Source organism: Humulus lupulus, chromosome 4 (assembly GCF_963169125.1).
Source record: "Humulus lupulus chromosome 4, drHumLupu1.1, whole genome shotgun sequence".
Taxonomy (NCBI): Eukaryota; Viridiplantae; Streptophyta; class Magnoliopsida; order Rosales; family Cannabaceae; genus Humulus; species Humulus lupulus.
The window spans coordinates 107,906,996-107,922,606 of record NC_084796.1 but is presented as its reverse complement, the minus strand read 5'-3'; the positions used below and the strand labels follow the sequence as shown (position 1 = coordinate 107,922,606).

At 34.2% G+C, this 15,611-nt stretch overlaps 2 protein-coding genes across 5 annotated transcripts; one reads left to right on the top strand and one right to left on the bottom strand.

Moving 5' to 3' along the window:
- Positions 1-7,512: 7,512 nt before the first annotated feature.
- On the bottom strand, positions 7,513-11,187 carry LOC133830706 (uncharacterized). Of its 4 annotated transcripts, XR_009892169.1 has the most exons (5): positions 10,959-11,184; positions 10,455-10,522; positions 8,941-9,060; positions 8,796-8,859; positions 7,513-7,767 (listed from the first exon to the last, which is right to left on the bottom strand). XR_009892169.1 is itself a non-coding variant. In XM_062260746.1 (4 exons), exons 1-4 carry the CDS (start codon positions 11,034-11,036, stop codon positions 7,734-7,736), a joined length of 303 nt encoding a protein of 100 aa, XP_062116730.1. In that variant the 5' UTR covers positions 11,037-11,187; the 3' UTR covers positions 7,513-7,733. The 4 variants fall into 4 exon arrangements, 1 of the variants encoding a protein (XP_062116730.1); XR_009892168.1 differs by having other exon boundaries at positions 7,513-8,859; positions 10,959-11,182; XR_009892167.1 differs by having other exon boundaries at positions 7,513-8,866; positions 10,959-11,180.
- Positions 11,188-13,248: 2,061 nt separating this feature from the next.
- LOC133832467 (uncharacterized) lies at positions 13,249-15,396 on the top strand. The gene has a single exon (XM_062262806.1). The coding sequence runs from the start codon at positions 13,249-13,251 to the stop codon at positions 15,394-15,396; it is 2,148 nt and encodes a 715-aa protein (XP_062118790.1).
- Positions 15,397-15,611: the final 215 nt, after the last annotated feature.

Below are 15,611 nucleotides of genomic sequence, written 5' to 3'. Positions count from 1 at the left end.
AAAACTTTAATCTCAACTTGTATGCAAAGTCCCTAAAAATTGACCAGTTATAGAAATAAAATTTGTTAAACAAAAGATTCATTCTCAACCACTCCAATTACAAGAAGAATACCAACTTTCATGAAAAAGATATCCCAACAAACAGAATAAATTAAAAAATAAATAAATACTTTTCTACCGGTTATGTTGGAAACAGACATCACTAACCGTTCTATGCAAACAATCAAAAAAAGTAAAAGAAAAGTAGCCAAGGGAAGAAAAAGTGTAGCACTAACTGAATGAATCAAGTGATATTTTAGCACTAACAGACATCATTTATTCAAGTGATTTTAGTTGGTGGGGTACAATGAATGAGTCAAGGAGCCGTGAGCAATATAGAAAAAGGGCTAGGATCAGACTAGTATTCCATAAACTCAAAACAACGACTATAATATTGTTGACCACGATTTTGGCCAATGAAGAGTAGACATCAAAACTACAATGAACCTTCAAGAGAAAAATACGACACAAATAATTTTATAGTGGTTCAGCCCCAATTTTTTGGTAATAGCCTAATCCACTTGGAGTTGTGATATATTTAGAATACACTTAAGATCAAATGAACTTGAGACAACTGAGTTTCTTAAGTGCAAGTAGAAAAATATAGAGTTTCTCTCTCTATAGAATACAAGTTTTATCTCTCTAACCTCTTAGAAAATGCCCCAAGAATGCCCCAAGTAACAGTCCCCAAAATCTCAAAACGAGAGAGTTTTCTCAGCCTAAAAAGATCAGATCCTTAAAATGATGCCATGAGCCATTTATTTATAGGCTCATGGATCGTACAAACGCACTCCCTCATAATCGGGATCTTTCTATTATTCTTTCAATATTTAATTAATAATAACATCTAAAATACAACAATAAGCGATTCTTTGGGATAATATGATAGATTCCCGCGCAGGTACGACTGATTCTAGCTGAAGCCGTTACTGGGATTTCTTCGCGTAACAATGATCTGTTTAGTCGGGCCACTTCTTACCCACAAGGAAAACTGGAGGGCCAAAACACTTCACCGGTCGGCCAAACCCTCACTGGTCGGCCAAGACAAGTGACTGGTCGAACATGCACCTGACTGGTCGGTCATGACACCTCTTTGGTCTAACATGACACATCTCTGGTCTAACATGGCGCATCTCTGGTCTAGCATGACACATCTCTGGTCTAACATGGCACATCTCTGGTCTAACATGGCACATCTCTGGTCTAGCATGACATATCTCTGGTCATTCAAAAATCTTTATTGGTCGGACATAAATTCTATCAGGTCGGCCAGATCACTTTATCACAACTTCGAAAAGCCAACACATTTATTGACTATTAATGCACCATTTACTGACTATGTATTGCCACTTGTCACTTCTGATTGCCAAGTCATCGTACTGAATTTTTTGGGGATAACATTTGCCCCCCAAATTTATTATATGATATTCTCACATAATAAACTTTTTTCTCCACTACTGACGGCACAACAATAAAAAATCTAACTGTACATTTTCCCAACTATGTAACAAACCACGACGCCATAGCAGACCATGATGAGGAAAAGTGTTTGTGCTCTTTAGGATTTAAGCCTTTTCGGAATGGGTTTAGGGAAAAATGTTTATGCTGATCGGTCACTATGTGCTGGCCCCTCGGACCCTCGATGCTCCTCGGATGCCTCGGCGCTCCTCGGATGCCTCGACGTAATCAAGGGTGCACCGATCAGACACCACGCGCGTGCCTGCTGCACTCCTTGGGTGCACCACGCCTGCCCAGATGGCATGCACCCGATCGGTCACCACGGAAGCCTGCCTGCCCAGCTGCTTGGTCACCTTCAACCGCCCGGATGCACACACACCGATTGGACACAGACGCCTCTTGCTTGGACACCACGCTAGGCCATGCGCACATGCTGCGCTCCTCGGGCGCACTGACCGATCAGACACGGTCACCATATGCGCGCGCTGGCCGGTCGGACACGGATGCCACGCACGCACAACTCCTCGGGACTTTAAGCACCTTGTTTGAATCTCCGAAAATCATTTTGAGAGATTGATTTCTCTCAATCAATCTTGGGGAAAAATTGACTTCTCTTCTAAAGACATTTTTTCACTATGTAGTATTTACTTTGCATTCATTTGTTCATGTTTGTTTGATTCACTCCAAGGACTCATCATTGTTAGTCATGCTCAACAACAGAGTTTCCTACTTGAACAGTGATATATGCTTAGCTGACCAGGGAAGTTGTATCTGCTCTCCCGACCAGGAAAACCTTGCACCTAATCAGCTAAACTTTGTACCTGGTTAGTAGTTTACTCTTTTTTCTTGTGAAGACAATTGTTGCTTAGCAACTTTGATATTTTTCTCGTACAGCTGAGCTATTGGCATTTATACTTTACTTTTCTTTGCTAACTTGAAATATTCTAAGTCCTTTTAGACTTAAAAAGTTATAAGTTTTTTGTGAATAGTAAATTCACTCTGATGTATGCCTTATATTTTCGCATGAGTACTTAGTTTTCTAACTTATAAATTCTAGGCATTTCATAAGTCCATACTAAGTATACTTTCTCACACTCTTATTGCTCTAACATTTTATGAGCATAACGTTTATTGTCACACGAATATTTGCTTCTAACTTGAAATTTTGAAAAATTCCAAGTTACTTAAGCTTTGTCAAACAAGTTAGCTTAATGGCCTTTTTTGATTTCAAAATTTTACAAGTCAGCCTAAAAACAAATATATTTACTCGTGCTCTTATTGCCTGTGTTAAATTATATACCAGTATACCCCATGTGCCCCCCAACTGATCGAGGGTTGAAAGATCCTGGGTCACTTGCTACTTGACCGAATCTATTCGAGCAGTTTATTGCTCGTGAAACACATCGAATATATTGAAAATATTCGAGCAGTTGAACACTGTCTGATTTTACCCACCAGTTGAACACTGTTCAGATAATTAACACATATGCACATTTGTAGCAAGAATCGACCACACTGCGCGTAATCTCTTTTATTACTCGTAAATTAAAAAAGGACAATACGTGTCTAATAACGAGTCTTAACAACGAAAATTGTTCAAAAATAGCTGACTGGTCAGCAAATAACCAGCTCATAAACCAAATTTAAATAACAAGTTAAACAACTTGAAATTAAACTACCACTTTGAAAGCGGTATTTAGTGATGATATATCCTCCGATGCTCGTCGTTCCAGTGGCTCCTGATCCTAGCACTCCCGCTCAGCATACCTCTCCCTTGCTTCGTTGCTATCCTCAGCCAAGTGTGGACCTCCACATATAGTGTCTAAGGTAAAGTCCACAGGCCGGGCTGCAAGGGTGGAGATCTTTGTCGTTTGAAACCAGGATTGCTGCTGCCTCCTTCTCCTTGGGGTGTCTCTGCCCGGTACTTTCTCAACTTGCCCGACCGGAGAAGAAATTCTATCCCGTCCTTGAGGTGATTGCATTCATTCGTGTCGTGACCATAATTTCCATGGAAATGACAAAACTTATTTATATCTCTCTTCCTCATCTCTTTCCTGATGGGTGGAGGTTTCTTGTAGGGAACCTCTTCATGACTAGCAAGATATATTTCCACTCGGCTGGTCGAGAGAATGGTGTAATTAGTGAACTGAGGCTCATACTTGGTTGGCTTTTCATTTGAACTCAACTTTGCTTTCTTTTCCTCATGGTGGTTAGACCAGTTATTTCCACGTTTCTTTCCACCATCCTTAGGAGGGTCAGTTGATCCGCCTGGATTGTTTATGCCATTCTCCTCTTTCTCAATTGCATCATCCAATTTCATATACTTGTCTGCTCGGTCAAGAAATAGTTGAAGTGTTGAAATTGGATTTCTATGTATGATATCCCAGAAAGGGCTACGATAAGTTATCCCAGCAGATATGGAAACCATCTTCCCCTTGTCTCCTACAGCAGTTGCTCTATTGGCTTCTCTCATGAATCTCTGTATATAATTCTTTAAAGACTCATCTTTTCCTTGTTTGATATCTGCCAAGTGGTTGGCATAAACTGGTGGGGTCCGGGCAGTGTTGAATTGTCTACAAAACTCCTTCCTGAATGCCTCCCAAGAGGTAATGGAGTTCATCTTAAACTTCCAATACCATTCCTGGGTGGTATCTGACAAAGTAGTTGGGAAAACTCTACACTGATAATCGTCACTTACTCCGAGCAATTCAATCTGGTCCTCAAATTTCCCAACATGTCTGATGGGATCTGCCTTTTCTGTATATACTGGCAGAACCGGTGCTTTATATTTTTCCGGCGGCTGGGCTGCTCTAATCCGGGCACAAAATGGGCTGCCACTCCGGTGGTCTATCGCATCTATCCCGGAAGGTCGTTTTGAAAAACCTTGCACTACAGTTGTTAGCATGTCAAGCTGGGCTTGGATGGCTAATGCAACTGATGAAGTTCCAAGGTCTTGACCGCCTGGTCAGGCATTACCATCTGGTGCACTGTCGTCAAGTATTTCTACTTGACTGGCAGGGCGGTTCAAATTTTTCCCTTCAACCGGGACGGTCCTCCTCTTGTTGGTGATAACGTCCCTTAGATCCTTCCGGGAAGCATGCTCTCCTACCCGATCGAACACTGTTCTTTTCAATTTTTCAAATGGCTTACTACGCGGGACATGCTCTCTCCCACTACACTGCTGACCGGGGTGCAGTGGAGGCCTTTCGGTACGTCCCGGGCAGTATTTTCCTCCTTGTTGGTCGTTGCCCCCCTTTTATTGGTCGGTGTGATGACTATCAGCCTCATCACGACCATGCCCATCTTTGAATTGTGAAGTCCTCTTATCTCGAGGAGTCCTGGTCTGATCCTGCCTGGGTGGAGTCTTTTTACTGCCCGATCGGTGACTCTCTGATCTAGAAGTTTCTGATCGGTGGCTCCTGGAGGGAGTTCTAGAGTTCTCCCTCTATGCTGATGCAGTTCTAGAGCGGACTCCGTCATCTTCCCGACCAGGGGGGTTACTCCTGCTTCTGTCTGGTCCCCGAGAATTGGTTCTATCAGTGGTCCTCCGACCAGCATTATTATTTCTTGCTCCTTGGGTGGCTGCTTGTGCCGCGGCTTAAGCATTGGCTTCGGCTAATTGGGTAGCTACTTCTAGAGCAAGTGCTGCTTCGCGATGTCTTCGGTCGGCCTCCTCCTGACGCTGTCTGAGCTCTTCGCTTCTGGCCTCCATATCGCGCCTTTGCTGCTCTAACGCAGCTCTCTGCCTGGCCATTTCTTCAACGAAAGACTCCTGCCGAGCATTAAATTGCATCATCTCCTCTTGGAAAGCGCCTATTGCTTCCTGGAGTTGTTCAACTTCTGGAGTGGTCTCCTCGAGAAAGACCCTAGGCTCAGTCTCTGGGTTCTGTGGTCTAGGACCTTCTGATCTAACAGGCTCTTTTGACGTGCCTGATTCTTTGGATGCCACATTGGTATTCTTGGGCGCCATCTTGATATGGTAGTTGTGTGTTTCTTCTCTTCAGGTTCTCAATGAAAGCACCAAAATGTTGACCACGATTTTGGCCAACGACGAGTAGACATCAAAACTACAATGAACCTTCAAAGAGAAAAATACGACATAGATAATTTTATAGTGGTTCAGCCCCAATTTATTGGTAATAGCCTAATCCACTTGGAGTTGTGATATATTTAGCCTACACTTAAGATCAGATGAACTTGAGACAACTGAGTTTCTTAAGTGCAAGTAGAAAAATATAGAGTTTCTCTCTCTATAGAATACAAGCTTTATCTCTCTAACCTCTCAGAAATGCCCCAAGAATGCCCCAAGTAACAGTCCCCAAAATCTCAAAACGAGAGAGTTTTCTCAGCCTAAAAAGATCAGATCCTTAAAATGATGCCATGAGCCATTTATTTATAGGCTCATGGATCGTACAAACGCATTCCCTCATAATCAGGATCTTTCTATTATTCTTTCAATATTTAATTAATAATGACATCTAAAATAGAACAAAAAGCGATTCTTTGGGATAATATGAGAGATTCTCGCGCAGGTACGACCGATTCTAGCTGAAGCCGTTACTGGGATTTCTTTGCATAACAATGATCTGTTTAGTCGGTCCACTTCATACCCACAAGGAAAACTAGAGGGCCGAAACACTTCACCGGTCGGCCAAACCCTCACTGGTCGGCCAAGACAAGTGACTGGTCGGCCAAACACTTGTCTGGTCGGACAAGCACCTGACTGGTCAGACAAGCACCTGACTGGTCGGTCATGACACATGACTGGTCGGACAAGCACCTGACTGGTCGGTCATGACACCTAACTAGTCGGTCATGACACCTGACTAGTCGAACAAGCACCTGACTGGTCGGTCATGACACCTCTCTGGTCTAACATGACACATCTCTGGTCTAGCATGACACATCTCTGGTCTAACATGGCGCATCTCTGGTCTAACATGGTGCATCTCTGGTCTAGCATGGCACATCTCTGGTCTAAAATGGCACATCTCTGGTCTAGCATGACATATCTCTGGTCAATCAAAAATCTTTATCGGTCGGACATAAATTCTATCAGGTCGCCCAGATCACTTTATCACAACTCCGAAAAGCCAACACATTTATTGACTATTAATGCGCCATTTACTAACCATGTATTGCCACTTGTCACTTCTGACTGCCAAGTCATCGTACTGAACTTTTTTGGGATAACAAATATCATTTGATATTTTTCTCTATGCTATACCTCGCAGGGACCGACCAACCACGCAAAAAATAAGGTAGTTAAGACAGCGAAGTACTCTCTTGCAAATTTAGATTGTGGAAGCAATGTTTTTATCTGTCAAAAATTGATAATCCCAAATATTAGTTTCCATCTCAAAAGAACAAAAATAAATAAATAATAGCCAGATATATGAACTTTCTAGGGAGAGGATTGGCCTGGCACTACAAAAAAAAAGTGTTTTAGCTACTAAAAAACTGGTAGCAAATTATGCTTTTTTGGTAGCTAATACCCTTTTTGCTACCAAAATTGTTTGGTAGCTGGTTCGTAGCTAAAACCCCGTCGCTAAAGGTTTCTTGCTACCAAAAAATGTTGTAGCTAATTATTCTTATTTGCTACTAAAAAATTAGTAGCAAAAAATATTTAATTTAGTAGCTAAAACACTATTTTTGGGACTACTAGAGTTTTTTTTTTGCTACTATAGTTTGGTAGCTAATTGCATTTAAGCTGGTAGCAAAAGAATTTGTGTCAATTAAAATTAATTTTATTTTCAATCTAGCAAAATCATTTTACTACCACAATTTGGTAGCAAACAATCAAAAAATTGGTAGCAAATTAATTGTTTTGTACTTAAAAATTCGATACTTTTGCTACTAAAATTTGGTAGCAAAATTAATAATAAATTAAATGAGTTATTTGTAAAATATATAAATTTATTTCATATTTTATTAGTTTTTTAATTTAATTATTTTATCAATTCTAATTTTTAGTATTATACTTACAAAAAAACAAACATTAATAAAATATCAAAATTTCAAAATTAATTTTTATAAAATAGATAAACCAAATGCAAACTAAATAAAATATTTAGTACAAAATCAATATAAAACATAATACAAAAAGTAACCACATCCAGAAGTCTACACATGACATCAAAAATTGTACTCTTAGTTCGTATTTACATATAAAAAGAAGTTTGCAGCAATATCTGAACACGTCCATTTCATGCTCCCTCTTGAAGGCTCTTTTCATTTTATTGTTTTTTGTAGTTCCAAGAACAATCATTCCTGAAAATACATCACAAGCATTCAAAATTCTAAAAAAAATCAATAACTATAGCAGAAAAATAAAATTTTGTGCACAAATGCAGAGAATTGCAACATTCAATTGATATAAAGCATAAAGAAAAATAAAGGACAAACACTCAAGGCTTGGGGACACTGAATTTCATTATCTCACAACAAGCTGCATGACAATGTGAAGTCATTATTGTGCATATAATGAATAGATCACATAAACAAAACTTGAGTCAAAGGTCAGTCGTTAGCCATTTCAACTCAATCCAACAATACCAATATATTTAGAACACTACCATAACGAGCCAAGTAATATTCAACTTTCATAAATTCTCAACTAGTAGTGTACAAGATCAAAGTGACTGGAAAGGGCCTAAAACTGACAGTAAGAATATTTAGATGGGAAAAATAACATTCTACTAATAAGAGAAGAAACATGTAATTAGAGCTAAGAAGATGAAGTGGAAAGAACTTGGTTTCCACTACTTATTTACAATTTTACAAGCTCATGCCAAATTGGTTTCTAGTTTAAGTTTCTTATCACATGTTGGCAATTGTTTCATTATTGATCATAGAATTATATAACTTTTCAAAGAAGCATAGCATGGAACTCAAAATTATGTACTGCAACACTAAAATGACCAATGACTATCTATCTATAAATATATATATATATATATAAAGTTCTGCAACAAATCCTAACATATCATATTAGATATCTAAACATAGAGCCATACATATATGATATCTTACCTTAGTGCAAGTTATCATTTTATCCAAATATGGTTCTAAATTTAAAAAACGTCATTCAAATCAAGGATATATATATAAACATATGACATTATGAATGTTTATCGCTGCTATAAGCATTTCCAAACAGTAACTAAAAAAATGAGCCAAACTCATAAATAGAATGCAACGTGTGTGGATAGCAGAGCAACATAGAGAAGGATATCAATCAATACACATGCATTTACATAATTGAATTGCAATAAATTTATGGTTGTAAGATCTCTGACCCTAATTGTCCAAGGCTCCCCTCACACCTTTCTTTAGCCACTAAATCCCTTCTTTCTCCAGTCACTAAATCCTTGAAACAAAGAAATAAGCATTCAATATTTCATTAAAAAAACAGCAGGAAATCAAAGGATAATGTGAAGATACCTCTATACAAAGTGTCCAGGTTCTTGTTCTTTTACAATTGTAGTAGCCGAGTAAAATTTTGTAGATGTTTGAATAGATCTTGGAGCAATTCGTGAGATGATAAGAATCGTAAGATTCAATCTGCATATCAGTAAATGATGAGATAGTGAGAAGCTTGTAAAGTGGGATAGAAGTTATATCTAACGTGTGGAGTGGTTTGACAACTCATCAAAACTATAATTCTTATATGTATCGATAAGTCTTTAAAAAATATAATATAATACCTAAAATATATTAGTGAAAAATATATGTCATGTGTCTTTTAAAAATAAAAAAGTACTAAAGATATTTATATGCAAAAATTTAGGAAATAACAATAAATTTATTAGAAAATATAAACGTATTAACACATATATAGGAAATAACCAAAATTAATTATAGAATTATAAAAAAAATTAATTTTAATTTGAATTTTTTAAATCATATCTAAGAAACTATAACCACAAATCTTGGAAATAACAAGATTTAACTAAAAAATGCCAACAAATATTTTGAAATTCAAATATGAATTTGTTAAAAGATACGTTCTAAAACATATTGAAAAAATGGATATATATATTAAATAACTCCTATTAATTTTCTTCACTCATTCACTCTTTTCCAGCAAAAGAAAAGGTTCCCTTTCTTAACTCATTCACTATTTCCAGCCAAAAAAAGGTCATTCACTCTTAATTCTTTTTTTTTTTTTTTTGTGTTTACGTTTCTTAAGTTTACATGTATGCAAAATAATGAGATTTTATCATGTATTTTACTCTGGTATGATTATAATGATTTATTAAAATAATCATTTATTGGGTTCTATTGCAATATAGAAGGAGCTTGTTCAATGCTTAAACTGTGATATAGATAGAAGGAGGTACTATTGGAAAACAGGTTTGAATTCTCTACCATATTTCACTATTAAAAATTGCATCTAAATTATAAGCATCCATCATTAACATATTTATTAATTCAAATTGAATATCATTTAAATATATATATATATATCAATCCAATATTACATTATCTCCTCTTTTTTGTACGTTTTAATATTGAATATTCAAGCTGTTGATCTCATTTTTTTTCTATGCATTTAGATATTCTTTCTTGAAGATTTATTGGGAAATAATTAAGAAAGGTATGTGAATAAAAACTTATATTTATGAATATAATTGTTTGGTGATATGCATAGCAATATACTTTGTGAAGAGAGTGGTCATAAATCTATATTGGACATGTCCTGTGATTTATTGCCCCAAAAAGATACTATAAAACACAAAAATCACTAATCAAATATATAAAAATGTTAATTTTATTGCTTAGTTTCTTTAGGTGGAGTAACCTATAACATAAATAGAAAAAAGAAAAAAACTTAAAAAGACCACATATCTGAAATCAAACCACATGATTAAACAAAACTCCTAGATTTTTATTTGTTCATGCTTAAATTCTTAAGAACACACAATACATACGAAAGGGGAAAACAGAGTACGAACATGTGATAAACATAGTTTGTTTTTAGAGTTTGTCCACTAGATAGTCCAGTTACAAGCCCCACTCATCCCTTAAAATTCAGAAACCAAGAAAGATTTTTAGAGCTATATAATAATAATAATAAAATTTGACTAAAAAATAAATCTATATCTTGGTTAGTTTTGTACTGAAATTGATGATTATGCAAATTTTTCTTACCATGCACATAAATACATATTCCATCTATTCATTACTCTATATTCGTTAAACTTCATACAATTGAAAAGGCATAATAAACAATAGTTGATGTGGAAACTATTACAAATTTTCTCAGTTCATTGTCTCATCTTATTCATTCCTAGATCTCTAATGGAAACTATTTCAATTCTCATTGCTTAATTGAAACATGCAAAATCCCTTGTCTAAAATAAAACTCGATAAATGACTCAAACAAACACAAGATTCTCCTTAAACATCAATACAATCAACTACAAATCAATAATGAAAGATAATAAAAAAATCCTTACTTTTTTCTCATACACTTTGCTGGTCTTCGAATGCTCAGTCCCTCTGTAGCTTTGCCCTTTCGTGGCTCTCATGAGCATAAGTCTTGGGTTTTGGGCTGGTGGGAGGGAGAGTGCAATTTTACTTTACCAATCTCACTGATCGATTTTGGGCTGGTCTCTTTGCTATACCACGGAACTCATCATTACTCATTACTTCCCCAAAAAATTACTTTTCCCTTTCATTTGATTTTAACAAAAAAAAAAAATTAAATAAGAGAGATGCCCATATATAAAACCCAGCTGTACTCTTCATTTACTAATTGAAAACAGTTGCATTACTCAAAAAACAATTGAAAGACAGCTGTATTCGTTTATGGATTTTTATAATGTTATTTTAATGCTTTCATACTCGTTTTCTGTATATATAATATATGTTGTATAATAATAATAATAATAATATAAGGGAAACTTAAAACTTTATACTTAATACGGCAAAAAAAATTCAAAAAATATGGAGTTTTATTTTTCAATAAAATATAATTACTAACATTAATAAAAAAATTAGTAAGTAAAACAACTTACAAATGTATAATGATATGAAATTAAATATATTAATTAAATAACTTTTTTATGACATTAGTTATATTTTAAAAAAAAATTAATGATAATGAGGATTATCTTTTATTTTTGTCACAAATAGGATTTACTATAACAAAATTAACTTAAATTTAAAGATATGAATAAAATTAATAAAAATTAACTTAACTAGCAAAGTTTGTTAGCTTGAAAAAAAATCCATATGCATATAATACTATGAATTTAATGTCAAAAAAAATCTATTATTTTTAACATTTTTTATTACAGTTCTAGTTCATGCATTATTAGCTTATTATCAAACAAGAATCAAGTATAAAAATAAATATTTTCTTATATATAAAGTAATAAAAACTTTATAAAATAAAATAAAAAAGTCATTAATTAAAAAGGAAATAACTTGTAACAACAAATAAATATAACAACTACGTGATTGTTAATCAATCCTATAGAATTTTAAAAAATATTACTAACCTATATTTACAAAATTGTTGGTAATTGAAAAAGATTATATTGTAACTAAAAGTTACAGAAACTATCATGTTTATAGTATATAATTTAAAAGTATAAATTTAAGATATTCATTACTTATAAAACACTTTATTAAATATGAAAAGTTATAGAATGGTGAAATTCAATATTTATATTTTTTAAACAACTTTTACTAATTTGCAAACAAGTTTTACATGTTTGTAATAATGTTGTTTTACTAAAAAAAAATCATTTCTATAACAAATATTTACAAAACTAATTTCACAACTAAAATTTTATTGTTGTAATTAATATTTACAAAAATAATTTATAAATTTATCTAACATGATTGTAACAAAGGTTTACAAAACAATATTTTCTAAAATACTTTTACAAACTTGTAAACAACATATACATATTAATTATTATATAATTACTATAGTTACATATTATTATATTATAAATCATAATTATTAGATCGATAACCACTATTACAATATTGTAACGCATCTGATAATCATCATAACAATATTGATAGAAATACCCTATTTGAATTTGTAAAATTTCAAAGTTAATTATGTGGTAGTACGTTTTTTCGATTGTGGAATAAACTTCTTTATTATTACTTTTTCTAAAAAAGTATTTTTTTATTTTACTATTTTAATTAAATTTATAAATGAATAATAATTTTAGTGTGTAAAATAATTTCTCCTTCAAAAAGAATATTTAAAGTATTTTTTAAATGTTTTTTTTATTTTTTTATTAGATTTTAAATAATTTTTTAATATTTGAATGAAATTTTTAAATAAAACATTAAAAATAATGGCATGTATCGATCAAAGACTTCCAAATATGTGTCTATCTGACACTTAAATTAAATGTATTTATAAATATATATATATGTAAAATAATTATAAAAAAATATGCATGTAATCAAGTAGGATAGGAATTACTTATACTCGTATCCTACCCTATACTCACATCAGATACATGTTTTTTTGTACCATAACCATATCATACCCTATAACTATAATTCAATGGCTAATTAAGTGTTTTATTTTTGTCAATGTAGTATAATTCATCATCTACTTGTTCGAAAGATAATAGAGAAATGATGGATAAAAATTGGATTTTCCAAAAGAATAGATTATCCGTAGAGTATTTTGATGGACTTAAGAGTTTTATTAAATTATCAACGCTTCACTTAAATGGTGAAAATAAAATTCGATGTCCATGTGTTTCATGTATGAACTTATATTACCATGACTTGGAGACAATTGAGCGTCATATATTCGTAAAGGGATTTTATAGTAAATATGTTACGTGGGAGTATCATGGGGAAGATATCACAGAAGTAAACGAAGACCGAGAGGACCTAGAAACAAATAGTGAAGAAGACGAAATATCATGTGATAGTGATGATAAAGACGATGACGATATGATACCAGCATTAGAAGATTTAGCTAATCAATATCATCATAATAGTGATTTTGTGAACCTTGGAGATTCAAATGAGCACAATGATGAAAGGAATACATTGCCTGACTTATTTGCAGAAGCAGAAAAAGAGTTATACTTTGGATGTACAACGTTCTCAATCTTAACATTTATTGTTAATCTAATGCACATTAAAGTGATGTGTGGTTGGAGTAACAAATCTTTTGATTTGTTGCTCGACTTACTTTCGAAAGCATTTCCCAAAGACAATAAAATTCCACGATCTTATTATGATGCTAAGAAAATGTTGCGTGATCTTGGTTTAGGGTATGAAACTATTCATGTATGTGAGTATGATTGTGCTTTATTTTGGAAAGAGAATAAAAATGCTGAAAGATGTCCTATATGTGGTCATGAACGATACAAATTCCAAGGAACTAAAGGCAAGAAGATCCCACACAAAAAGATGCAATATTTTCCTATAACTCCACGACTACAGAGACTTTTTATGTCACGCCATACATCATCTGATATGAGGTGGCATAAGGAAGAACGTGTTGATACAGAAGGTGTACTTAGACACCCGGCAGATGCAGAGGTTTGGAAGGATTTTGATAGACAATATCCAGATTTTGCAAAAGAATCTAGAAATGTAAGGCTTGGATTTGCAACAGATGGGTTCAATCCATTCGGTGATTTATCAAACTCGTACAGTATGTGGCCAGTGTTACTAATGCCATATAACATGCCGCCATGGAGATGCATGAAACGAGAATTCTTAATGATGGCATTATTGATTCCGGGACGTCGTGCTCCAGGAAAAGACATAGATGTCTATTTACAACCTCTGATCGATGAGCTGAAAGAACTATGGGAAAATGGTGTACGTACTTTTGATATTATTGATAAAGAATATTTTACAATGCGTGCAACAATATTGTGGACGATCCATGATTTTCCAGCATATGGTACTGTATCTGGGTATAGCACTCAAGGTTATAAAGCTTGTCCTGTTTGTGAAGATGACACATCTTCATTTCGAATAAGAGGAAAAATATGTTTCATGGGTCATCGTCGATATTTGTGTCCGAACCACCAATGGCGCAATGATATGGAGTATGATGGTACAATCGAACGACGTTCACCTCCAAGAATTTTAACAGGAGATGAAATCTTAGATAAGTTAAAAGGTGTATGGAAATGTAGGGCAGGTAAAAATGATAAGATCATTAAGGACGATAAGCAACAAATGAAGGATGCATGTTATGAAAATAACACGAACTGGAGACGAAAAAGTATTTTTTGGGAGTTAGAATATTGGCCTAAATTAAAACTAAGACATAATTTGGATGTGATGCATATTGAGAAAAATATATGTGATAGTGTAGTTGGTACAATATTTAGTATTGATGGGAAGTCTAAAGATACTGAAAAGGCAAGACTTGATTTACAAGATTTAAATATTCGTAAGCAGCTACACATGAAAAAGAAGGGGAACAAATGGTTCAAGCCAGTAGCATGCTATACATTATCAGCAAAGGAACGACAAGAATTTTGTACGTTCATAAAGTCCGTAAAATTTCCTGATGCATATGCTGCAAATATTTCTCGGAATGTTAACACGAAAGATGGAAAGTTATTTGGGTTGAAAAGTCATGATTGTCATATTTTATTACAGAGGTTGTTACCTATTGGTTTAAGGCCATATTTGAAAAAGAAAGTAATGGATGCTATTGCTGAGCTGTCGTTATTCTTCAAAAAGCTATGTGCGAGGACATTATATGTGAAAGACTTAGACGAATTGGAAAAGGGCGTTGTACTCACGCTGTGTAAATTAGAAAGTATCTTTCCTCCAGCCTTCTTTGATGTGATGATTCATCTTATGGTTCACTTGCCATTAGAAGCTAAGTTAGGTGGTCCAGTACAAATGCGATGGATGTATTCAATTGAAAGGTAACTAAATCTATAACTTAAGTTTAAAAAATTAAATAATCATTGAATACAATTCTTTATTAGTATATATTGAAAACATAATTAATTTCAGGGAATTAGGTCATTTGAAAAAATATGTGAAAAACAAAGCTCGACCTGAAGGTTCTATTGCAGAAGGATACATTATTACTGAGGCACTAAACTTTTGTTCAATGTATCTTCGTGGAATGGAAACACGCT